This window comes from Megascapheus bottae, chromosome 5 (genome assembly GCF_031878675.1).
Source record: "Megascapheus bottae isolate mThoBot1 chromosome 5, mThoBot2.hap1, whole genome shotgun sequence".
NCBI lineage: Eukaryota > Metazoa > Chordata > Mammalia > Rodentia > Geomyidae > Megascapheus > Megascapheus bottae.
The window spans coordinates 51485293-51511948 of NC_143513.1; the positions used below are offsets into that span (position 1 = coordinate 51485293).

Consider the following 26656-nt stretch of genomic DNA (forward strand, 5'->3'; position numbering starts at 1 on the left):
ATATATTACATATATATGTGATTAAATTGCTATCGTGAATGCAACATTGACATTATAACATTTTCTCTTTTTTTATAGTATATGGAAAATCCATGGCATTTTTTGTAGGTTCATTTTGCACTCAGAAAACTCACTAAACTCTCCTTTTAATTCTGATAGTCTGATAGCTGAAATTATGGATTATGTAAAAAGCAGTAACAACAGAATCCATTATCTTACAATAATGATCCTTTGGTACGTTCTTTTTTTTCTTCCATCTCATTGTTCTTATTCTTGTTTATTAGGTTATTACGAACATTAATAGATTATCGATGATGGTTGTGGTAGTGGGCATTTTCTTATTGTTCCTCATGGTAATGGGAATATAGCTAAGGTTTCACCATTAAGATGCATGTTGTAGGTTTCTGGGAATTTTCCTTCTATTTCTAGATCACTTGGAGCTATTAATCAGGAATGAATATGAAATTTATTTAATTTTTTGGCACTCCTGGGGTTGATCTAGGTCCTTTTCTCTTTCCTTTTTTTCTTCTTTTATTTCTTTTCTTTTTTTCTTTTCTCTTTTTTTTTAAATTTTTTTTTTGCCAATCCTGGGGCTTGGACAAAGGCCTGAGCACTATCTTTGGGCATTCCTCAAGGACAGCACTCAACCACTTGAGCCACAGCACCACTTCTGGCTTTTCTATTTATGTGTTACCCAGGAATAAAACCCAGGTCTTTGTGCATGGTAGGCAAGCATTCTACCACTAAGCCAAACTCCCAGTCCCACTTCTGGCTATTTCTATGTATGTGATACCCAGGAATTGAACCCAGGATTTCATGCATGCTAGGCAAGCACTCTAATACTATGCCATGCTCCAGGCCTGGTCCTTTTTTTTCAAAAATCAGTTACTCAATAAATTATACAGCAATTTATAGAATGCTGATTCATTATTACTGGGGTCAGTAAGTTTAACTGAAATACACTGTTTCATGAAGTGAACTAATACAATGTCACTACATTTTATGCAATTTTAAAGATACAACAGAAAAAGACTCATTTCATATACAAAATGTGACCTAATAGAATCATTCTAGTTAAAACACAAAAACAAAACAAAGCAAAAAAACAAAGCCATGTGTGCACAATTGCATACTTTTAAGGCTGGCAGGCCTAATAAAAGAAGATTCTGGAATTATATCTCTGTTAATAAACTCCAGTCTATAAAGATCTTCAACAATACCATGGTTTCTATGCACAGGAAATGCTACTAGATAGGATAACTACTCACAGTTATTTTAATATTTTCTATTACTTCAATATTTTTTCCTATTTAAAATTTTTATTTTAGTTTTTAACTGTAATAAAGTAGTAACAACATAAATATCCTCATCATTACCATTCTGAATAATAACAAATTCCTCCACAATGTATGTTATTCATTTAGCAAGGCAGTATACACTGGGAGTGTTAGAGACAATGCCCAGTGAATGAAAAACAGCAGTAAAGAGGCAATGCCTCTAGATTTGAAATAAAACAAAATCTTTCTCCAAACCAGTCATATAAGAAAGGAAAGATAACAGAAAACCCCAGCTCTGTGGCTAAACATGTGTCTCTAATGTACCACTCAAATAAAATACTACACATTTTTGTGCCAGGAAACCTGAATCCTTCTCATTCACATTTATTCCTAAGGGCTAAAAGTCTTAAAATAGTTAAGTGCTAAATTACATAAACCGTCAATAACCCACTCTTGAAAAAAATAATAAAATGTCATTCTACTTTATCCAGGATTTCTTCATCTATAAGTTATGAGTAATTATGAGTAATCTCACTGCCCCCCATAAACCTATAGAATGACATGTGCTTAACAAAGTCCTATTATAAATAGTGCTTCATTCATTTTATGTAGGCCATTAAAAATAGTTTGAAACTGGGTTTCTACTTAGCCCTGTTATTTCTCTGGCTCTCAATATTAATAACCAGCTGCTCACAATCTTGCATATAAAAAACATCAGGAACCTGAGAAGGGGTGAATGTTTCAGCCTTACTCTCTTCTAAACTGAATTCTCTCACCTTTCTTATAAGTCTGACAACTATTTTATTAGTGCTGCAGCTCTCTTTTGAAGTACCTCCAAATTTTTTACATCCCTCCTGAGTCTCAGAGCCTGTAAATAATTGGATGTGGAGGGGAGCCTTTGGAATAAGGTATTCCTTCAAAACAATCTGGCCCCATGGAGATGCACGAGATTCTCCTTTCTGTTCAAGCCAGGGAAATGGTGGTCAGAAATCCTCATCTGCCTGCACATTGTGCTTCTCAATTAGCAGGAGTATTGGTCCAGCATACATCATGAACATCAATCAGTTTTAATATCTTTCTATGGCATGCTCAGAAGAGATACTGTTTTTCAGCCTGGAAGAATTAAAATAAAAATGAAGTGCACAAAGAAACTCAGTTAATAACTTTCCATTTGTGATTTGCTATTCAGTGGAGAAAATAAAGAAAAAGCATCAGCCTTGGTTTCAGAATATAAGTTATATTATTTGCATTAAATAGCAGATTTGGATATGAAAAACTGAATACGCTTAAATCTTAATATGTAATGGGAAGGATGGTTGTGGTATTTTAAAAAGTAGAATGGCAGTCACTCATGTCTGTAATGATGTCTCAAATATGATTTTAATCATGTATTTCTTTAATTTAAAAATTGACACATATTTAAATCACAGATTGCATTAAAATATTCCAGTCCCAGGTGATGAGAAAGCAAAGAATAATCAATCCATTGGCAAAGACTGTTTGCAGGCTCTGAAAAGCTTCAAACTCTTTAAGACCTAGTCTGATCTATCTTTTTCCCCATGAGTTACGTTACACAGTAAAGAACTTAAAGATAAGATCTCAAAAAATAAAAAACAACACAAGACAAAACAAAAACAAAACACCAAGAAACAAAAAAAATCCCTGGGTCCCCTCTGCTGTTATGGGGGAAAGAAGATATACTCACCACACTAAAGAAAGCCAGACCATTGGGCAGAATGTCAATGTCTTCAGCACCAGCTTCTGTAAGTTCAAGGAGTAGGTAGATGTCATTGTCAAATTCTGTTATTTGTTAGAGATAGAATAACTGGGACTGTGTTCACTTTATTAGAGTGCCTGTATCTTTAGGGATGGTTCCCATCATTTTTCCAAAGCACTGTTGTCTTTAATAAATGTCAGTCTAAGTGCTTTCCTAAAGTGAACTTCTGACATTGAATGTTAGATACTTTATGTTTACTCAAATCAAAGTCAAGTTATCACCACATTTCCAGCTACAATACAGAAACAGTTGACATCTGTACACTTGTATGATAAACATCCAGATGTCTGTATAAAAGTAATTGACATCAGGGGAATATTATGTTCAGAAGGAAGGGCTCATAGTCACTTAACCATGCAAATATCCTTGTCTTCTTCTCTACTCATTCAATCTAAAGCAAAGAGACATTTCTCTCATTAAATCGAGAAAAAGCACCTGGGATTACTTATTCCCTCTCTTTAAAAAAAAAATGCCTACTTGTGCTGATAAGCAAAGAAAGTTTTCTATTTACTCTTGAAACTTAGGCTTTAAATTATAGGAAAAACTAGCCAAAGAAAATTAATGAAGAATACCATGCATTTAAGCCAGCTGAACCTGCCAATTCCCATCTCTGAGGCAGCCTACAATTACTATTGATTGTTTATTGACTGTCTGCACTATACTCCACAGAGCAGAGCAAATAATTCGACCTAAGACTTTCCCAATGGTCTCCTTGTATAAATTCTACAGACAGATAATAGACCAAAACATAGAAAAGAGGAATAAAAATGGCTTAGATCAAGTAAAATCACAACACTTTCTTTGAGACTACAAAATCTAATCTTCCACTTTAAGACCCCTCTACAAGGATTTCTGCAAGATTATTTCTAGATTGTAAAATCAAACAGCACCAATCTAACCAGCTATTTTGGTTTTGATTCATGAGTTTGCATTTAGTCACTTGGTTTCAACACTGTTTGCTCTATTACAGAGCAGGAAAGCAACCCAAAATAATGCCAAAAAATTACCTTATAAAGATGAGGTATATATCTTCCTGCTCCTTGGAGATGAGATAGATACAAAAAAGCTTAAGCTCCATATAGTGAAACAGATCAGAGGATCCCTGAAGAGCCACAAAGGGTCTTCAATTACTGGTTAAAATAAGGTAAAAAAATCCAGACGTATGCACTGCAAAATGTCTTCTATATGTATAGCTAAGAACTTTTCTGTGAAAATAGTCCTTGATAAAAGTATTGTACACATGTGTACACATATAGAATTTCAGTTCAGGTTTTCTAAATACCAAGTCAGTTGTCAGTCATTAAAAAAAAAAAAAAAAAAAAAAACCCTTTACTGAGAAGTTATTTAGCAATAGGGCCAGGAGCATGTCCTAGTGGTAGAGTGCTTGCTTAGCATGGATGGAGTCTTAGGTTCAATTCCTTGGTACCACATACACAGAAAAAGCCAGAGGAGGTGCTGTGGCTCAAGTGGTAGAGTGCTAGCCTTGAGAAAGCTCAAGGACAGTGCTCCAGCCCTGAGTTCAAGCCCCCGGACTGGCAAAATAAAAAATATTTAAGAAAATTTAACTTTAATGTATACGTACTTACACAAATATTAACAGAAATAATGCTTCCTTGGATGTTAGAATTGTGAGTGGTTTTAAATTTCCTCTGTGTGTGTGTGTGTGTGTGTACATGCACTAGTACTGGTGCTTGAATTCAATGCCTAGGACTTATCCCTTAGCCTTTTCTGGTCAAGATTAGGATTTACCACTTGAGCCATTGGTCCACTTCTAGCTTTTTGGTGGTTAATCTGGATCACAGTGTCACTTTGCATACATATCTCATGCCTCATAACACTGAGACAATACTTTTTATTTCATATGATAGGTAGAATATTTTTGAAAGGTTAGGCAAAAAAAAAAATCACAAAGTGGAGATCTCAATTCAAGTTCTTTATTTTGACTAAAAAGCAGCCTAACATTTAACGTATATTCTCTGTGAGAACCATCTCCTGGTTCATCTCCAAACACACATACATTTTGTAAATTTGTGGTCCATTCTATCTGTTGGCGAGCCCCATTAAATATTTGCTTCCATGCTTCTTATCAAAATAGTCATCAGTCCATATGCATTTACTTTTCTTTTTTTCATATATTTTTATTATAATTAATAGAAGGGTTACATTGTATTTGCCAGATAGGTGCATTAATTCACATACATTGATACCCTTTCTCATATTTTGGTCCCCATTTCCCTCCCCCCCACCCCCCACCCCTCATCTTGTTTTCCCCCCTTCCCTATCCAATTTCAAATAAAAAAACTGCCAAAAAGCAAGAAAAGGTTACAATAAACCCCAACCTATCCAGAACTTTTTCTCCAGAAAGTCTTGTAACTCTGCACTTCTATTTTTGATCCTTCTTATTACATCAGCAATAATATGTGTCAAAGATAAACCACGTATCTCAGTTCACCACATTCCACTGCTTCCCTTTAAGCAATAGGCACACAGTGTTATAGCTCCCATCTTTTCTTGCTGATGGATTGTGCCATTGTGCCTGAGTTCAGGACCATGGGATATAAGAATACAAAATGCATGTGACTTTTGAGTAAAATCAGATTAAAAAATATCACACTAAATTTTCTCTTGCCCCTTCCTGCTGGAATGACTCTGAGAAATTTGCTAGGCAAAAACAATAAAAATAAATTTTGCTGGGGCCGGGAGTTTGGCCTAGTGGTAGAGTGCTTGCCTAGCATGCATGAAGACCTGGGTTTGATTCCTCAGTACCATATACATAGCAAAAAGCTGGAAGTGGTGCTGAGGCTCAAGTGGTAGAGTGCTAGCCTTGAGAAAGTCCAAGGACAGTGCTCAAGCCCTGAGCCCAAGTCCAGGACTGGCAAAAAAAATAAAATAAAATAAATAAATAAATTTTGCCTTCTCTAAACTGCTATAACTTTTTAATTAGCCCTGGCCAAATGAAACAAAGTATATGCCATATGCTTTGCAGCCTACTAATTTTGATATTGATTTTCTATCTTTGTATATAAATCACCCTGAGGAAAAGAGACTATAGTAAAATAAGAATTGCAAGTTTACTTAATGTCTCTAAACTTTAAGTCCTTACCTGTTATTTTTTTTAAAAAAGAATGAAAACAATTTAGATATCGATACCTGTATCTATATCTCACAATGGTTTGGGTAGAAATATTGTTTGTTCACCTTTTTGTTTGCCATAGAATATAGAGTGGCTGATAAGGTTTACCAGCTTTAATGCTTAAACACTTCAAATCTGATTTTGTAAATGTTTGACATTCAGAGAGTATGCAAAACAGAATTTTGAATACACTGTCTCCTGAGTTAACTAACAGTTTTATGCACAACCTATTCAAAACGGTATTTTGCTTAGATTCCAAATGTCAAACCTTTCAAAAACAAGATTTAAAAATGTTTATGTTAATTCAAAATATAAGTTACCTATACACAAAAATAACTTTTACACAGCCATTAGAAAGAATAATATCATGTCATATGCAGGGAAATGGATGGACAGAACAAATCTGGCTAAGTGAAGTAAACCAAGCTCACAGACACAAATGGCTCATCTTTTCTCCCATATGCTGATGTAGATCTAAAATAGGACAAGATAAATTATACAGGACTCCAGTCATTCACTCACAATGAGACCAGAGGAGAATAATTTTAGGAGAGGAACACAAAGATGTACTGCCTATGTGCTTCATAGAAACACAAGGTTATTTACTTTGTCAGTGTTGTTCTTTTCTTTTTGTTTTGTTTGTTCATTTGTCTATCTTTGGAATGGTAAGGGGAGGCACAGAAATGGAGAGACAAATGGAGGGTGAAAAAATGTAGCAGTGATACTCAGTAGACACTATGTTGAAATGAATTATACAACCTGTGGGTGGGGACCGTAGGGGAAAACTAGGAGGGAGGGAGGGGAGAGGTGACACCTTCGAAAAAGTTTCTTTACCTGACTTATGTAACTATGACCACTCTGTCCATCAGTTTTATAATAACAATTTAAAATTCTTTTTGAAAAAGCTAAAGACTGCTGGGTAAGGGGCCCAAGCTTGTAATACTAGCTACTCAGAAGGCTGAGATCTGATGATCACGGTTCAAAGCCAGCCCAGGCAACTAAAGTTCTTGAGAATCTTATCTCCAATTAACCAGCAGAAAACTGGAAGTGGCATTGTGGATCATAGGGTAGGGCAGTAGCCTTGAGCTGAAGAGCTCAGGGACAGTGCCCAGGCTAAGAGGTCAGTCCCATGACTGATGAAAATAAAAAAAAAAAAAGAAAAAGCTAAAGACTGACAGGGAGTGTGGCCTAGTAGTGGAGTGCTTCCTTAGCATGCCTGAAGCCCTGTGTTCAATTTCTTGGTACCACATACACAGGAAAAACTGCAGCTCAATGGTAGACTTCTGGCCTTAAGAAAGATCAAGGACAGTGCCCAGGCCCTGAGTTCAAGCCCGAGGACGGGCAATAAACAAATAAAAATAAATAAATAAATAAATAAATGCCAAATATTGAGCTAGAACATTGGTGGCTCACACTTACAATCCTAACTACTCAGGAGGCTGAGATCTGAGGATCCCAGTTTGAAGCCAAGAGCTAGAAGTGGTGGTGTGGCTCAAGTGGTAGAGCACTAGCCTGGAGCACAAATAGGCTCAGCACTTAGGCTCTGAGTTCATGCCCCAGGACCTGGGGGAATGGGGGAGCTAAAGACTGGCCATGGTGGTATATATGTCCATAATCACAGCTTCTCAGGAAATGGAGAGAGGAGGATGGAAGAAGATAGGCCCCAGGTTAAACCCTAAGATCTTATCTGGAAAATAAACTAAAACAAAAAGGGCTGGGGTCGTAGGTTAAGTGGTAGAGTGTTTGCAAAACTTTGTGCCAATCCTCAGGACTGATGTATACATAAAGTTAATGTAATATTTATATAATTATATATAGTATATATACTATGTGATATTATATATATATATAATTAACTAGCTCTTATCCTAAGTTTTACTATGTAGATACTGATATTGTGGTAAATCTTCATTATTTAAAAGCTTTGTAATAGTCTGTAAAGCAGACTGGGAAAGAATTTAAGAAGGGACTAAACAATGAACTTACTTTCTTCTCCACAGAGGGCACACTGCCTGCATGATCAGTGGTCAATGGTTACCACTTATTAAATCACACAAATAAACGTATGATATACATAAGGCACCCAAGAATTATTTCCAGTGATGAAGCATGGTGTATTGGAGGTGGGGGTGGTGAAGGGAAGGACAGAGAGAAAGGAGGAAGGACTCTGATCTCACTTCTCAATTGTGTGGCTGCTACTATTTCTAAAACAAGAAGTGTTCCTAAAAATAAGGTCCTTTCTGCCCTTGCTGTCAACTATTTCACCTTGCTTTTGACTAAGTAGGAATGTATGTCCATCACCCTCTTGCCCCTTGTGACCAAAGCCCACCAGAAAAACAAGTGTTATTGAAACATTCTGTGTCACGGCAGTCAACTTGCTTATCAGGTGTGGACTAACCACGAGGCAAAAGGAAAAAAAAATCACAATTCTAATTAAATCTAAAAATGTTCCTCAAATGTGCCTCTAATCACTCATCTTCTCTGCTCTGTTGCCTTTTGAAGCGCCTCAGAGGCATTAAACATTTCCATGAGAGAGGCCATAGGTGACAGATTTCCTCCTTCTTTCCAATTCCAGACAGCAGCTCACACATATCACAACATAAAGGTCACAAACACAGACAGACGCCTGTTCAGAATACAAATGTTGCTCAGCTTGTTTTGCTCTGAAGCACACTCTGTCCAAGCAAGCTATCACAGGAATATACTTGGTAGTTTGTCCTGTATGTAATATGCGTGGTGATGCCCTGTTGTCTACTCTGAGACCTGAATTCACAAAAGGTGAACTTCATGGGGTCAGGGCTGTTTAATGATGTGACAATTATTAACTCAGTCACAAAAGTAACTTAAGAGATCCATGACCCAGCCTCCTCCTTGTCCAACATCCCTCACAGTTGCCATTCCTGTCTCCTGGAAAACCATTTCTCAGGTGTTGGTTCTTCTTGGTTGCTGCCAGTAGATGGGATGAAGTTTCTGGATTATCACTGGACTCCAAACCCACCTTAATTCTAGAACTGTCTATACGTCTTGCACCCATCTAGCCAACCTGGCATTCAATACCGAGTTTGTATCTTCTTGCTGTTTGGGCAGCTATGAGAAAGGTAAGCCCAAGGGCTCTCCTAGCAGAGATTTACAATAGAATAAAACCTAGATTCATAAGGCCATACAGAATGATGCTAAATGAAAGGACCTCCAGGATATAGAAACAAATGCCATATAATGAGTGATTGTTGTCCTTAATGTACTATGTTATCTCTCATCTCTTTTGCTGTCTCTTGGTTATCTCTATTGTTACAGTATTTCACCTTGTTATCTAATATATTATATATATATATATATATGTGTATTTGGTTATTTGAAATCAGATAGGGAAGGGAGGAAAACAAAAAGGGGGACCAAGACATGAGAAAGGGTATCAATGTATGTGAAATAATGTACCTTCTATCTGGTGAATATAATGTAACCTTTCTATTAACTACAATAAAAATATATGAAAAAAAGAAAGATAGGCCCAAGGAAAGATAATCAGTATTACTAGAGGAGGTATGAGTATTAAAGAGATGTGCAAAGAATGGGAGGGCCATCATGGATCTGTAGAGAAACTTTAAAGTAGGCAGGTTGCTCTGACAACTTGAGATTGTATTGAGTAATTCTTGTTGCATTTTCATGATGATGATCAAAACTTCAAACATATCCCAGTGCAACAATCAAACTGTAAAGGACTTAGTCATAGGCATACCAATGTGAAGCAAAGATGGTCACAGATTTGTCTAGAATTGCAGAAATTCACAAAAGGGTTATATAAAAGGAAGGGAGTCAATTAGTAGAGTGAAGAGAAAGAAAAGCCTGCAGAATGAGAGAAAAATCTTTGCAAACTTCATTTGTCAAGATGTTAATACCCAGCATATAAAGGATCTTTAAAGAACTTAGCATAACAATAGAATCCAATTTTAAAATGGAAATGTGGTTAGTTTTGATAAATGTTGTGTTTACAGTATCAGAAGTAGACCTATAAATAGCCAATAAGATATTAAAAAGTTCTCAGGGAAATGTATGTCAAAGCTAAAGTGAGACGACATTTTATTCCAATCAGAATGGCTATGCTTTAAAAAAAAGATGAAAAAACAAACAAACAATAACAAATGCTGGCTATGAAGTAGAGAAAAAGGAACTCATACTGTTAATATGAATATAATTAGTCCAGCTCTTGTGGGCAATAATATGGAGGGTGTTCAGAAAAAAGGTGAAAATAAAACTACATATAATCTGGTAAACTTTTACTGCATAAATGAAATTTCTATACAAAGGAGATACTGGCATGACCAGGATCACTGCAACACAAGGGCAAAGTTGTAGAGTCAGCAGAGATGTCCATCAGTGGGTGGATGGATTTTTTTTTTAATGTGGCATCCCACATTTGTAAGACACATTTGTAGTCATATTGACATGGCATTTACTCTTTAAACAGGATGAAATCCTGAGCTGGTTGATATTGTATGTTTGTAATCAAGCACTCAGGAGACCATGGCAGGAGGATCATGAGTTCAAGGCTTATTAAATCTTTTCAGGGGTAGTAACATGAATGGAACTAGAAGAGTCTATGTTTAGTGAGGTTAACCAGACACAGAAAGACAATGAGCATGCCCTTACTCACTTGTGGAAGATAAAGACTTGAAGACATGATCTTAGAGAGCACAACACAGCACTAGAAGATAGGAAGGATAAGAGAATGGGTATGGCAAGTGTAGATAACAAATACCAAAATACAATAGAGGGAGAACTAATTCTGTGTTCTCTATCATTAATCTATGGCACTGATTTACTGTAGTTTGCAACAATTAACTAGATACTTTAAAGATAACTAGAGAGGGAAACTTTGAACGTTCCTAACCAAGAAAAATTTTGAGGAGACAGAAATGCTAACTACCTATTGTAGTCATTACAATTGTATCCATATATTAAATTATCTACCAGAAAAAAAAACATAAACCAGTATACACATATGTCATTCAAAGTTTAAAGATCTTTTTTTTTTTTTTCCAGTCCTGGGCTTGAGCTCAGGGCCTGAGCACTGTCCTTGAACTTTTGCAAGGCTAGAGCTCTACCACTTGAGCCTCAGCACCACTTCTGAGTTTTTTCTACGTATGTGGTACCAAGGAATCGAACCCAGGTCTTCGTGCATGCTAGGCAAGCACTCTACCACTAGGCCAAACTCCCAGCCCCTAAAGATTTTTTTTAAATGAATGGAAAAACAAGAGTGTCAATTGATTGGAATCCCTTTGCACATGCGTGAAAATGTCACAATGAACCCTCCCTACTGCTGTAGGCTAACAAACAAAAAGAGAAAAGTATCTAAGATCTACATGTTTGATATAATCACCAAACAAGGTTTCATCCAGTGTTCCTCCCATTCATTGACAGGGCGAGAAGTTAGCAATATTATGTTGCTTTTATTCCATTACTCTTGACCACGCTGTTTAGAGTATATTATAAATTAATGTAGGTTTTGGTGTGCAATTAGCCTATATCCACATAAGTACATTGCATTGCCCTTTCCTTTTTCTGTTAAAAGCATTCATGTAGTTAATGTACATATTTAGGTTTGTAGCATAATGTTTTGGACCAAGGCACCTCTATGTTATCTTTCCTTGATTTAGAAACAGTGCAGTAGGAAATGGGTACCAGACTCTTATGAAGCAGCATTTATATAGAGGCTCAGTCTTTACTTACATTGCATTTCATTTGGAGAAGATCTGGGCAGTCTGACTGTGATCACAAGAGACTGGAAACCCTTGACCACTGAGGATGTGCTTAGTCTCCACTGGACATTTCTTCATTTAAAAAATATTAGAGATTGCTGGGCATGGTGGCTCATGCCTATAATCCTAGCTACTCAAGAGGCTGAGATCTTAGGATCCTGGTTCAATGCCAGCCCAGGCACAAAAGGACCTGAGACTCTTATCTCCAATTAACCTCTAGAAAATGGGAAGTGGGGCTTGGCTCAAAGGTAGGGCGATAGCCTTGAGCTGAAGAGCTCAGGGACAATGGCCAGGCTAGGGATAGGGAAGTAGCCTTGAGCTGAAGAGCTCAAGGATTGTACCCAGGCCAAGTTCAAGCCCCATGACTCCTCCCCCCCTCAAAAAAATAACAGAGATCTCAATCAAAGAAAATAGTCTGGCCCCCTAATGACTTCTAAGATATCCTCTTAAACATCCTCTGACAATTAAATATGACTAAACTGAGATGTCTCTTGGAAATGTTCTATAATCTAGGAAAGACATTATAAATGCCAGAGATAATAATTAGTAACCCAAATTAGTAAGTGCAGTGTGTTTTATACAATGTGTATATAAGTACATAAACAGATTCGTATTCAGTGTTAAAAAGAAAGGAAATTCTGGAACATGCTACAGCATGTAGCTAAAGTGTCAGGAAATCATATATAGTGAAAAAAATCAGTCCACAAAAATGTCATACACAATGTGATTCTACTTCACAGGTTTCTAGAGAACTACAATTCAGACAGAGAGAATGGTGGTTGACCTTAGCTGGGAGGGGACAATGGGAAATTATTGTTTAATAAAGTTGCAATTCTGTGAAATGGAACAAAGTTCTAGAGATGGATAAAAGTAATGGTTGAACAACAACAAAAATATACTAAACACTACTGAAATGTACATGTAAAATGGTTAACATATTTAATTTATCACAAACAATTTTAGATTCAAAAGAAACAGAAAGCCCTGCAACCAAATGTGTATTAAGAAGGGAACATGACTATTTATTATAGTCCCATGTAAGTTTATGTGTATTCAGGTATAGAGTTGCTCAATCTTGTTTGGAAATGAAGAAAAGAAAGCAAATTGCAGCTCGAAGGTGCCATTTGTGGAAACAAAGGCATATATTTTTTGGCTACATTTGTTTGCATATGCACTGAAAATATCAAGAGGACAGGACATAAATTTTATCTCTGAGGTTGTTTCTGGGAGGGAACAGAGTTTGTAGAGAAATTTGTATTTCCCATTTTAGATCTCTCTATAGAGTTTGAATATATAATATTTCTATGGGCTTTGCATAGAAAACGATTTTGCAGAGGTTTGGTGCTGGCAGCTCATGCCTGGAATTGTATGCTATTCAGAAAATGAAGCTATGGTTGAAAGTGGTAGAGAGCTAGTCTTGAGCAAAAGAGCTTAGGGACAGTGCATAGGCCCTAAGTTCAAAACTCATAACAGAGAGTGAGTGAAAAAGTGAGTGAGCTATCAAAAGCAAACAAGTGATCAAAAAAGAGGATGCGAGAGAGAGAGAGAGAGAGAGAGAGAGAGAGAGAGAGAGAGAGAGAGAGAGAGAGAGAGAGAGAAGAGAGAGAGAGATACTGCTGACATAAGTTTCCAAATCATAGTATATAAAGTATGAAGAGCTGGCTCTTAGATACCATGTATAATTTGACCCAATTTAAGTGTGTGTGGGAAAAATATTCCTAAATAGACAGAGAAACTGTGAAAACATAGACAAATTTTGCTTAACAGTGTCACCTATTATGAGGAATGAAATGCTTCTATATAATCTGGATTTTGTGAAAACAAAACAAAAGCACTGTCTCCTTTACTACTAGATGTGGTTCCGTAAGCAACAGAAATGGCATGAGATGAGTCCAGTTATTCCTACACTGTGATTTAAATGATCCAATATTTTTGACTCTTAAAGATGTCAACCTACTCACAAACTGATCATTATAGTGAAACATACACAGACCAAGCTTTACCAAAGATATGTGGCAGAAGCAGAACAAGAAACTAGTACTTTGGCTTTCACTCTTTTTCATTTATTATCATACTATGAATGATGGCTAAGAAAGACTATTGTTTTTATTGGTCATTGATAAAATGAATGATAGTTATTGTGGATCTTTTTTGCATACCCAGGACTTTGGTAAGTAGCAAAGAGTAAAAGAAATAGCAAGACATGAAGTTTGCCCAAGGAAAAAAGTTGCAAAAAAGGTGGAGAGACCCTGGGCCAGCACAGAAATTGGACCACCATAATCTGCAGCAGAACCAAGGTTGTTCTTAGGAGCCCTTCCTGAGACTCATATACCGCTATGGTGAATCCTGCATAGTCAAAGGACCACTGGTTATTCTCTCCTACGTGGTCAAAACTTTCTGTGTACATTGGGAAATGTCAAATGTACATTAGGGATACATCAGATGATGATTTCAGGGTATTGAACAAAGTGAATACCATTCGTAGCCCCTTCCTTCCTTCCTTCCTTCCTTCCTTCCTTCCTTCCTTCCTTCCTTCCTTCCTTCCTTCCTCTCTCTCTCTCATGTGTATCAATACTGGGGCTAGAAATTATATCCTGTATGTTATCCCTGACATTGTTTTTTCTCAAGGCCAATATTCTATCATTTGAGCTACAGCTCTGCTTCTACCTTTTGGGGGGAGTTAGCTAGATATAAAGGTCACACTAACTTTCCTGCCCAGATTGGCTTTGAACTTGAGCTGCTGGTGCCCAGGTTACTTTCCTCCTGAGGTCCCATTACTAATTAACCACTAGCATACCAAAGCACAGATGTCAGAGGGTATCTCCAACAAAGAACACAGTCTTTACAAACATAAATCAGAGAAGTCACTTAGAACAAAACCAAAGAATTCAACAATAAACAAATGTGTGCAAGTATTACATTGTCATATAAGACAATTGAGCATAATAAAGAAGAAATACAGGATGTATAAATTCAAAGGGGAAGGATTATGCCAGGTACCAATGTCACATGCTTGTAATCCTGGTGACAGGTGGCTGAGATCTGAGGATTGTGGCTCAATGCCAGCCTGGGCAGAAAAGTGAGACACTTATCTCCAGTTAGACATAAAATAGTTGGAAGTAGAGCTACAGCACTAAGTTCAAGCCCTAGTCACAGAAAAAAAACAAGTGGGGGAAGGGTAACAAAGAGATTTCTTTTTCTCTAATGAGACTTAATTGCTGGAAAACAGTAACTACATTCAGAAATACTGTTAGTGAATGTTGTAATATTGGTGGCCATATGATGTAATTCATTTTCATATTCATACCAATTCCTTTAATCAGATGGCAGTTTGGAAGGTCTATGGATTCCACTTCTCTGGAGGCTTTAAGTCGATTTCTGTTAAAAAAAATAAAAACACTATTTGTTCATATATTCCTTGTGTTAATTTAGGAAGCATTTAAATAAGTATACAGCAGTAAAACATAAAGCAGTATAAATTTACAGTAGATGAAAGAGAAAGTAGAAAAACAAATATAGGAGCACAAAACAGCATCAGGAATTAAGTTAAAAGTAAAGTACAGGCTTCTGGGTTCTACATGTGCATGGGAATTGTAGAGAAATACAAGAACTCAACGAGTCAAACTTGCATCCAAGATCCTATGCAAATATAATCAGAGTGTCAAGCACTGGTGGCTCACTCCTAGAATCCTAGCTACTCAGAAGGCTGAGATCTGAGGATGGCAGTTCAGAACCAGCCTGGGAAGGGAAGATAGTGACACTCTTATCTCTAATTAACCACCAGAAAACTGGAAGTGGGGCTGTGGCTCAGAGTGACTTACCACTAGGCTTGAGCAAAAAGAGCTCAGAGATAGCACTCTCTCTGAGCCATGAGTTCAAGCCCCATTGCCGGGGCCAACCGGCAGCAAACCAGGGTTCGCAGATTGGGGTTCCTGAAATAGGGGGCAAGGACTAGGAAGAAATAGAAGAGAGACAGACACAGCGGGTCCGGGATGTCCGCAGTCCAGGTAAAGACTGCCGCGTTTATTTTTCACTCCCGCTTCTTCCCTCCTCCAGACCCAGGCAACCTCCAGGTGTTACATTCATATGGTAAATCTCAGGTCATTTACATAGAATAAGGCCAGAAAACAATAAGACAATAAAGCCATTGTCTGATGCAAGTCAAGGTACAGTTTGATTCCACTCTGGCTCCCAACACCCCATGACCAACAAAAATTTAAAAATAAAAATATAGATGTACATATATGTATATATATATAATCAGCAAACCAGGACATATTTCTCATACTCAGATGTGGGAGGAGTGCCTGAATATATAGCTAGAAACCCTATCTTTCAGTTCACAAGCCAAACAATGAAAATGATGGCAATTCTCACACCATTTTTTAAGGAAGGTCAAAAGAAAATGGTGTTATTCAGGGCCTGGCACATAGCAGAACACAAAAACAATTGCTTAGCAATATCAGAAATCCCAATGCCTGTGTTTGGAAGACTAGGAACATCAACTACTTTAGGAAAATTACTCAGTTTATGAAAAATGAAACAGAAATAAGAAGGGAATACTGAGCTCTGATTGGATACCTTCCATTTTCTTTCGATACTAGAGAGCCACAAGGCAGTCTGATCCAGCACATGTGGATAATTCTATTTGAAAAGCTACAGACTACAGGCTTTTCCTTCTCTCATGTTCTCACCTTCTCTGTTTCCTCTAGCACCATAAAGATAATAACGATGTTGCAGGGAGTTTTACATTTTACAAAGTATTTTCTACACACCATTCATTTAAGACACCAAATATTAGTTGGCTATCTATGCATCTCTCTCTTTAAATTCCTGACAGCCACTGACTTCCAGACCTTGGATATGCAGAAGGCCACTGAATTCTTAGAGAAGGAAGGGAGGGAGGGAAGGAAAGAGGGAGGGAGGGAGAGAAAGAGGGAGATACAGAGGTAGGGAGGAAGGGAAGGAGGGAGGGAAGGAGGGAAGAAAAGATAGGGAGGCTGACAGATTTGGCCTAGATAACACGGAATTACCAAGTGGTTTTAGCAGTTATATACACTTTGAATATATGTTTTCTAAATAGATGTTCATCAGTACATCTTTGGAATCATATACCCAAATAGTACTATACTGCTTGAAGTATGGCAATAAAACAAATTGATTAAATATAAATATAAATGCAATAAAATGTACTACATGAATATTAGAAAATAAAAACAATAAAAATGCAATAATTTTCTTATCTTGAGACTAATATAGATGTATAGATGTGTAGGAATATATATATATTTTATATATATATATTTTATATATTTATAGAAAACTTTCAAGTGTTATGAGTCCAGAATGAACATAGGTACAAATAAGTGGTTCATAGATGCAATTTATATTTGGTATTATGTCTATATGTCAATTTTATAAACAACTCATTATTGGACTTCATAAAAATAGAAATGATTTTCAAAATTAAATAGATAAACTAAATGATTAAATACTATCTGCTAGCTCAAAGTAACAGTGTTCAAACGTATTTGAATGTGTTTGTGTTTTCAGAATCAAATAGGTTTGCGTACATGGTTGATTTATATACTTTGTTCAAAAGGACAACATCGGTATTTGGTTGTATAGTATCATCTTTAGATATGCAAACTGTATGTTACCAAAATCAAAGAATTACTTAAGGCAGGATATGAAGTTTAGTTAATCAAATGAATTTTTCCCATGACATTCTGTTTCACTCTTTGCAACCCATCTACATTTCTAAATCCTTTCTATAAAAACCTGCTAGACTATCAGTTCTCTTCTTGTTAGTGGAATTCTAGATTCTAGGATGACACTCTATAAGTGAAGCAAACTAATGCCAACCTCCCTTATCCTTTACCAATTTCAGAGGAAGACCAGCTAACCATGTGTTTTCCTGGCCTCTCTCTTCATATGACTCATATTTGGGGGGAAGATACTTCTGCTTCCAATAGAAAGATCAGACCTAAGAAGAGAGATAGATGGTACCATTATCATTTCATCCCTCCATAATTTGAGCTATATACAGAGCTAGAGATGATAGTATGTATTCTGAATCCTTGATGAGGATAAAGTTGTAAAGTTAACACTGTAAGATCAAAGCATGACCTTGCACTTTTTGTTGTGATCACTGACTCCAAATGAACTCTAGATTGGCCCACCTACAGGATTTTTAAAAATCATGAGTGAAAAATGAACCACTATTTGTATGAAGTACCATTAATTTGATATGTATTGCTTACAAATGAAAGCATTCCTAACAACCCATGTAAGAAGTTTGGGAAATGTAGAAAACTATATAAATCTCTTAGGAATAGCAGGTCAAAAGCTCGTATTCCTGAAAAATAAAGATTAAGATAAATGGTATATACACAGACATGAGATGTTAAAGGAAAAGGAAAATCTTTTCCATTTTGCTACAAATTGTTTGTCCCTAACACTTCCCATCCTTTGCAGGACATATAAGGTCTAAGACTCCATGACTTCCTTAAATGGCACCAGGAATCAGTCCCCAATGATTTTACCAGGAAAGTACATGCAGGCTTTTAAGCTGGGGTCCAGTGACCTTTACGGAATCCATGGGTAAAATTCAAGGATCCATGATGGAGAAAAGTATGCTTTAGTTAACCTGTAACTGCAATTGTTTCCATTGATGATGTGTGTGGATAAGGAAAAAAAAACCCACACTATACTATTAACATATCTGCAACTCTCTCTAATTAGAGTTTCATACATTACATTTCAGTTGTTGTGGATATGTTATTTAAACTCTTCAGTGCTTCAAAATGTCTTCCATAAGACAATACATGTAACTCTAGATCTATTTAAGGCTCTAAAAATAAAGCTCATATTTTTAAATCACAAAGTAGATGTTTAAATAGTTTGCTAAAGGTATTTAAGTATAATTGGTTTCTTTTATATCCTCATATATTTAGCTCAGTAGTACAGTTCTTTTCCTAGCATGAATGAGGTTCTCAGTTCAATCCCTAGCACATTAAAAAGAGACAAAGAATAGAAAAGAGCCTACAAAGCAAGCAAGACAGCCACACCAGATTGCTAAAGCCTCTATGGCACAGTTAAGAAACCTTGCTTGAAGCCAGGCATTTGTGGCTCATGCCTGTAACCCTAGCTACTCAGGAGGCTGAGATCTGAGGATAAAGGTTCAAAACCAGTCCAGGCAGGAATGTCTGTGAGACTTATCCCTACCCACCAGAAAACTGGAAGTGGCACTGTGGCACAAAGTGGTAGAGCCTTGAGGGGAAAAGCTCATGTTCAGTGCCCAGGCTCTGAGTCCAGGCCCCACAATAGACTAAAAGAAATGAAAGGCAGGCAGGCAGGCAGGGAAGAAGAAGAAGGTGAAGGAGGAGAAGGAGAGAAAGAAGAAGAAGAAGAAGAAGAAGAAGAAGAAGAAGAAGAAGAAGAAGAAGAAGAAGAAGAAGAAGAAGAGAAGAGAAGAGAAGAGAAGAGAAGAGAAGAGAAAGGAGAGGAGAAATCATTGAACTACTATGAGCTACTATCTGACTCACATAATCCTAAGTGAATTCTGTTTCAGGGTCCCACAATGGAGCGCATGGAAGCTCCAGATCCTACAGATTAAGGCACTACAACATAGAAATATGAAGTAATCAGTCAAGTATCAAGTACTTAGAGGTATGTATGAAGAAATTCATACATACCAGAAAGTGTGTGCTCTTCACCAATTGTGGGGCCTCCTAGCTGGTGTCTTAGAAGCCTAGATTGCTCTCTGTACTTCCATGACCCTGTGCCATCAGGCACATACACCCCTGGGAACACCTGGTGATCCTGTGCCTTCAGGCACGAACGCCCAGTGAGGCGGGCAGTCCAGAACCTGAGGGCACTTCCACTGCAACCAGCAGCTCCCGGAAACTCCTGGTAAGGGCGAATGCAACAGGAAGGTCCCTATTTGCTGCTGGTGGTATGAGGTGGCTGCCATTGGACGCTATGCTGTATATAAGCGACCACATTTTTTAAATAAAGTTAGATGGGCACTTTGAGTCTGATCTCCAGGTTTTGTGCTCCCGGGATTATTTGTGGGCTCCGTCGCCACTTCACCCCCCTACTAAATGTCCGAGAAGGACCCCAACGACGACAACCAGTGGTCATTACTATGAAATCAATTGCTTATTTCTTTCATTCCAGAAACAGCATTAGTCACCCAGAGTGAAACCAGATAGGGCTTGGGAGTTATCAGCTTGCTTCTTAGCTCTTAAGATATCAGATAAGTAACAATACCAATATGTCACCAGCAAAGTGGAAACAGGGTGACCATCAGCCCTTATTTTGTGCCATATCTAACCACCTTTGAAACTTATAAACATGGATAGGGCTTTATCTATGTGCAAGATACATACAAAGTTTTATCTTTTATAAAGACTTTAAAATCCTATGGAATTCAGCCTTTGGGCCCCTGTGATGCCTGTACTAGATAATCAAAAATTTGTTCTAAGGACTCTAACACAGGGGAATGCGTGCTCGTTGACAGAAAAGCTTGGGGATCAGATGGAGATGGGACAAATTGGGTATGGAATTGGAAGACCTGGCTTGGAGTACATGTACAACACTAATATTAATGAGTTACATGTTGAATCAAACTATCCAAACCTCAGTATTTATATGTAAACAGAGAAAGGAATACACCATACACACACACACACACACACACACACACACACACACACACACACAGTTATAAAAATACAAAGTCATTCTTTTTAAATACCAGTAAGTAAACATTTTGGTCTAATCTCCTGAGTGAATTAGTGACCAACACAAGTAGATGATAAGGAGGCTGGCAGTTTGCAGAGAAAAAAAAATGGCTGCCTTAAATGAGACTATGAGGCTTCTTAGAGATGTCCTAGAAAGTATTAGGCATCGTACAAAACGTTCAGACTCTTGGAGTTCCTGCCCACTCGCGGGTCTAAGATGCTTCAGATATCATCATTCAGCCAAAGCTGGGGACCTTGCTACAGGAAACAGCTAGTCAGCTAATCTTGGCTTACTTCTCCTTTCAACTTTACTGATCAAGTCATGAGAGGGGGAGGAGGGTTTTGAACACATACTCCCCTGAGAACCTGAAGTGGTTACAGTTCAGAAAGAAAGAACACAAATCCAATTACTTTTATCCAACTGGGACACACAGGCTGAAAATTACACATTGTGTATCCAAAATTCAAGTTGAAGTTTAAGTAGGTCTCCTGGAAACATAAAACAAGCTTCACTGCCACAGCACCTTCTCTAGTAATTGAAGAATTAGATACTAGACACCAGATTAGAGCAAAAAGATCAATAAGAAGCCTCTGTCCTTTCATCTTCCTATGGAGAACAGGGAGCAGGCTGCTTTTGAAATACTCTCAGACTCTGGACTCTATTTGAAGAGCTCAACACTGTACAGACAGTAGACATTCTTCATGATCCAAAGCAGGGTACCAGCCAGTTAAATCTGAATTAAATTAAAATTTGAATTAAAATGACAACTGCTTGTCAGGTACTAGTGGCTCATGCCTATAATCACAGCTACTCAAGAGGCTGAGTTTGAGGTGCAAAGTTCAAAGCCAGAAGTTTCTGAAAATTACCCAGAGAAGAAGCAAGAGTAAGAGGCTCTAAGTCCAATGCCTTGGAAACCTGCACGTGCACATGCGCGCACACACACACACACACACACACACACACACACTCACACACACACACTCACACACAGGTGTCTCACATATGTAATTCTAAGTATTCAGTAGGCTGAGATCTGAAGTTCATTGTTCAAAGCCAGCCTGGACAAAAGTCTGTGAGACTCTCACTTCCAATAATCACCAATAAATAAATAAATAAATAAATAAAATTAAGCCCTTGGTTAAGCAGTGGCACAAGTGGTAAAGAGTTAGCCTTGAGCATAAAAGAGCATAAAAGCCCAGGCCCTGAGTTCAAGTGTCTGGAAGGGAAAGAGAAACAGGTTCTGTTATGGGGCTAATGGGAGAGGTTTGGGCTAACAAGGAAGACAATAAAAGAGGATGAATATGGTCAAAGTTGAATGTATATATGAAAACAGAATGATAGAGCCCAGAATTGTTCCAGGAAGGGGGAGCAACAAGAAGGGATAATGTTGATTGTAATATAAGCATCTATTTTAAATATGGCTGAAAATACCACAATGAAATCCTCCACCCTCTGTAAAACCAATGTATGCTAATACACATACACACACAAACACATACACACACATACACACACACACACAAATGGCTAATGAATGAAACAAGAATCAAATCCTTTCTGAAAGAGTACACCTCCCACTAGTTAGAATAGCACATACAAAAAAGGCAAAACCAAAAAAGCATAAATGAGTTCATGGAGGCAAGGGAAGTTTTTGTATACTCAGGACTGAATCCATAGCTTCAGCTGTTAGACAAAGACTCTACCCCTGAGCTACACATTCAATCTGGAAAGGGAATCTTTATTGGTTATTGATGGGGATGTATCCATTCCTTCAGCCACAATGAAAACAATATGGAGATTCCTTTAAACACTGATATAGAACACCAGGTGCCAGGGTCTCACCCCCATCATCCTAGGTAGATACTCAGGTGGCTGAGATCTGAGGATTGTTCTTCAAAGCCAGCCCAGAGAAGTCATATCCATGAGACTCTTATCTAAAACTAAGCACCAAAAACACAACAGTGTTATTGTGGCTAGAAAGTGCGAGAACACCAGCTTTGAGCATAAAAGCTCAGGGACAGTGCCCAATCTCTGAATTCAAGCCCTAGAACTGACATTAAGAAAGTACGTAAACAAACATAAATAAATAAATAAAGTAGAGCTACTACATCTTTACCAACAATCTCACTGAATATACATAGATAGATGTGTAAATATAGCTATATATTCAAAGAAAATTAAATAAGTGCGCTGAAGAGACATCTCCCACCACAGTGCTGTTTATCATGGTACTATTTCCTATAGCCAAGAGGTAGATACACCCGTAAGTGAATTAATAGATAAGAAAATTGTATTTTATAAATACATAGTATATGTATATCGAATATACAAATACTATAAATGCTTGCATATTATATACACTATATATTATATTTATATATTACATACACATGTAAAGAAAATGTGCTATCTATGTACAACAGAAAAGGATGAATGTCAGGTGTAAGAGATGGATGAATTTGGAAATATCAAGTGAAATGATTCGAGTGCAGAAACACACTGAACGATGTTACTCATATGGGGAATCTTAAAGTTTGACCTACATGAAGTCAGAATACACAGTAGCTATTCTCATAGGCTGGGGGAAGCAAGTAGTAGAAATTAGCAAAAGGATAGTATTACAATTAGAATGGAGGAATAAACTCCAGTGCTCTGTTGAACCATCTGGGGACTATGATTAACCATAGCATATACTTCAAAATAGGAAAGGGAAAGGAGATTCAATGTTCTCATCACAAAAATATGTTTAAGATGATATCAATATTAATCACCAGTTTATGATTTTTCTTACACTAGGGTTTGAACTTACATTTGTTAGGTTTACTTGGTCAGCTGGTGCTCTATTACTTGAGCTATGCCTCCAGTCCAAATTCGCTCTTCATTTTGGAGTGTTTTGTAGACTTTTTTCCCTGGTTGGCTTCTACCCTTAATCCTCTGCATTTCAGCCTCATGAATAGCTAGGATTAGAGGGGTGAGCCTCTAGGGCTTACTTATCAGATGTTATGATTAGGAAATGTCTACATGAATTGAAACATAGTATTGTGTCCCATAGTAGGTACACTATGTGTCAGTTCAAGACAAAACTTAACAAAAGCCATCCAAATCATGAAGTTCTGTAGTAATAACATGTGCGTTTGTGTAACATGACAGTCAATCTGTTTATTTCCTATTAGAAGCTCTCTTCTCAATTCTACCTTATTCCCTTAATACGTGTATACTTCCTTGCATTGTCTGTTAGTTACCTTGTGATCTGTGGAACTGACCATTTTTTACTTCTCCCTCAATCCTCAGGATAGAGTATTTGTGTATCAGTTCTTTCTAAATTTAATGTTGGAACTGAACTATTTTCTTTCTGTCTCCTTTCAAATTGACTACACAAGAGTATTATCAGGAGAGATTTTTGTTTTGTTTTGTTTTGATTGTCAGGTTGAACATGGAGCCCAGAGCCTCATGCATGCTACTTCAAGTACTTTACCACTGACTTTCACCCTCAAAACACAAGGAGTTATTTTTTAAAATAATAAATAAATAAATATAAACAAACAAATAAATAAATAAGATCACTGAGCATGGTGGTACATGCCTGTTATCCCAGAACTCTGAAGGCCAAGGCGAGGGAATTATGAGTTCCAGGACAAGCAGGGTTACATGCTGAGATGCAGGCTACATAGTGAGACTCTAAAAAAATGTGATTAAGTAAATGATAAAATTAATTTACATAAAAAAACCACAAGGCCTTAGCTGACTAAGATTCTCAGTGGGTGCCACTTTGACTTGAGTCCTCCAGAAGACCCCAGGGTAAAAAAACAAAAACAAACAAACAAAAAAAAACTATTGTTCTGTCCTCCCCAGGTTAAGTTCTGTAATGCCAAGCAGGTTCTGTTAGGTTGCTGAACAAAAAATGAAAAACATGGCACTCCCCTTTAGCCAATGAAAAGAGGGCCCACGTTTCCAACTTGTATGAAAAATGCACTTGTTGTTTTCATCCCTTGACTTTATGTGCTCCTGAAACTGGTCCCTCCGTCCCTGTTCAACCTTCCCCACTAAGCCTCTTGACTTATGCTCCATTTTCCACTTGGAGTGGGCCCCATCCTCACCCTCATATTCGTTATCCTCAGGAGTCAATGACAGTGTCAAATGCCTTTTCCTGCCCAGAACTCCTTCAGAGGATGTAATCTTTACTCGCTAAGCCCCATCGGGTTTCAATTATATCTGTCCTGAACGAACTAATTTACCTATTTATTTTTCTTCTCTCCTCTCCTGTACTAAAGTGAACGCCAGGAGAACTTGGGGAATCAAGATCCCAACCTACATAGTACTGTTCTCCTAATTTCAGGAGGTCTTTTGCATAACCTTTATCAGATCTGAACTAGAAATTTAGCAAACCACAATGCCTAACCGGTAAGTTTCATCCTCACTAGAGTCTGAGATGTGCTAATGCTGGCGTTTGTCTTCCTGGTTTGGGCAACTGCGAGTGAAGGGATCTTAAGGAAGTGATGTAACAACTGAAGCTGGCTCTCGGCACCTTCTTTGATCCACAGCACCCAGACAAAGATGAATGAGCAGAGTTTCTGTGGCCTTGCAGGGGAAGAATGGAGGAAGTTTTACGGAAAGCAGAGCAGCAGCACCAGTGACCTGAAACGGGTCTCTGGAATTCAAGTTTCAATGCATGAGTAATTAGCTTTGTTTGGAAGTTAGACAGCTCATCAAGTTTGCTCTCAAGTCAGAGCAAAAACATTCCCTGGTCAACCTAGCCAGAAAATCTTCTTAAAGAGCCAAGGCTCATAAACTTCTTCATTTTTTTTTTTTTTTAAGTAGGAGAGGGGTAGGCTTAACGAGCTGGTAACAAGGAGCAATCAGATCTTTCCTCCCACCCACAGTCTCCCAGCACTCCACAGTCCCTCCAACTGGCCTGGCCTGGGTCCTCTTCCGCGGTTCCAGCTCAGTCCTAGCCTGGGGACCCTGGGGAAGGGGTTGGGGGTGTGGTGAGCCTGAGGGCTCCACTTACCTGAGCGCCAAGAGCCTCTCCCCCAGCAGCGCCAGCGCTATTCCTAGCAAACTCACAGTCACCAGCCGCCCCATGACTTGGAAGCCAGGCCCCACCCCAACCCCCCAACTCCAGCTCGGGTCTGGTCGGGCAGCGCCGTGGGCGGGGTCATCCGTCCCCACCCTTGGGGCGGGCTGTGCCCCTGTCCGCCCCCCGGATGGGCGTGGTCCGGCCTGAGGCTCCACCCTGGAGCTGGGCCGGGTCCTGCCTTTGCGCAAAGCTGCACCTCCCCTCTCCCCGTCCGGGTAACCCGCACTCCAGTGCCCCAGTTCAGGTCACCTGCTCCAAGCTCTTAGCAACTTCTTTTCCCAGACAAACTCCACAAAACTCTGGAGAAGCTCTGGTGACTTTCTCATTTCCCTGTTCTTCACAGACGTCCCTTTACAACTCCCCAAGAAACTTCCAAATCATGTTTCAGAGGTTATTTTTATTGGGGAAAATGGTAGTAGGACAGGTCTTGTAAATATTTCAGCTTCGAATCACTACTTTTTATAGCAGGATGTAAAACCTCAGAACAGAAACCTAGGAAGTAACACATTTATTTTTTTGAAACTCCGCTTACAGGAACATATTTTCTTTTTCCTTTCTTCATCTTTTTGCTAAAATTACTAATAACATGAAGAAATAAAGACAAAAGTGTTAGAAGGAATTTTAGTTTATTCAGATTATAGTTGCAGTGAGTTCACCTGAAGTTAACCTACAAGATTTCCAGTGTTCATTACTTTAGAATATGTAGGCAGGAGTCAAAACTAGCCGATTTTAAACAAATGAAACATTTTTTTCCTCCCCTCCTTATTTTCTTCCTCTTCCTTCCTCTCTACATCTGTGCGTATGCTGGAATGTACACATGAATGCCCAGGCTAGCCTGAAAATCAAGATCTTCCTGTCTCAGCCCCCCAAAAGCTAGAATAGCAGGTA

General features: G+C 38.1%; 1 protein-coding gene across 1 annotated transcript in view; it reads right to left on the reverse strand.

Annotated features, from left to right (window-relative positions):
• LOC150063388 (serum paraoxonase/arylesterase 2) overlaps positions 1-25819 on the reverse strand; it is a 35891-nt gene extending 10072 nt beyond the window's left edge. The window contains exons 1-3 of the mRNA XM_090333139.1: positions 25700-25819; positions 15251-15321; positions 2983-3038 (exon numbers count right to left, since the gene is read on the reverse strand). Coding sequence (XP_090189265.1) covers positions 2983-3038; positions 15251-15321; positions 25700-25773 — 201 coding nt within the window. The 5' untranslated portion in view covers positions 25774-25819. The remainder of the gene's footprint in view (positions 1-2982; positions 3039-15250; positions 15322-25699) is intronic.
• Between the last annotated feature and the right edge of the window lie 837 nt (positions 25820-26656).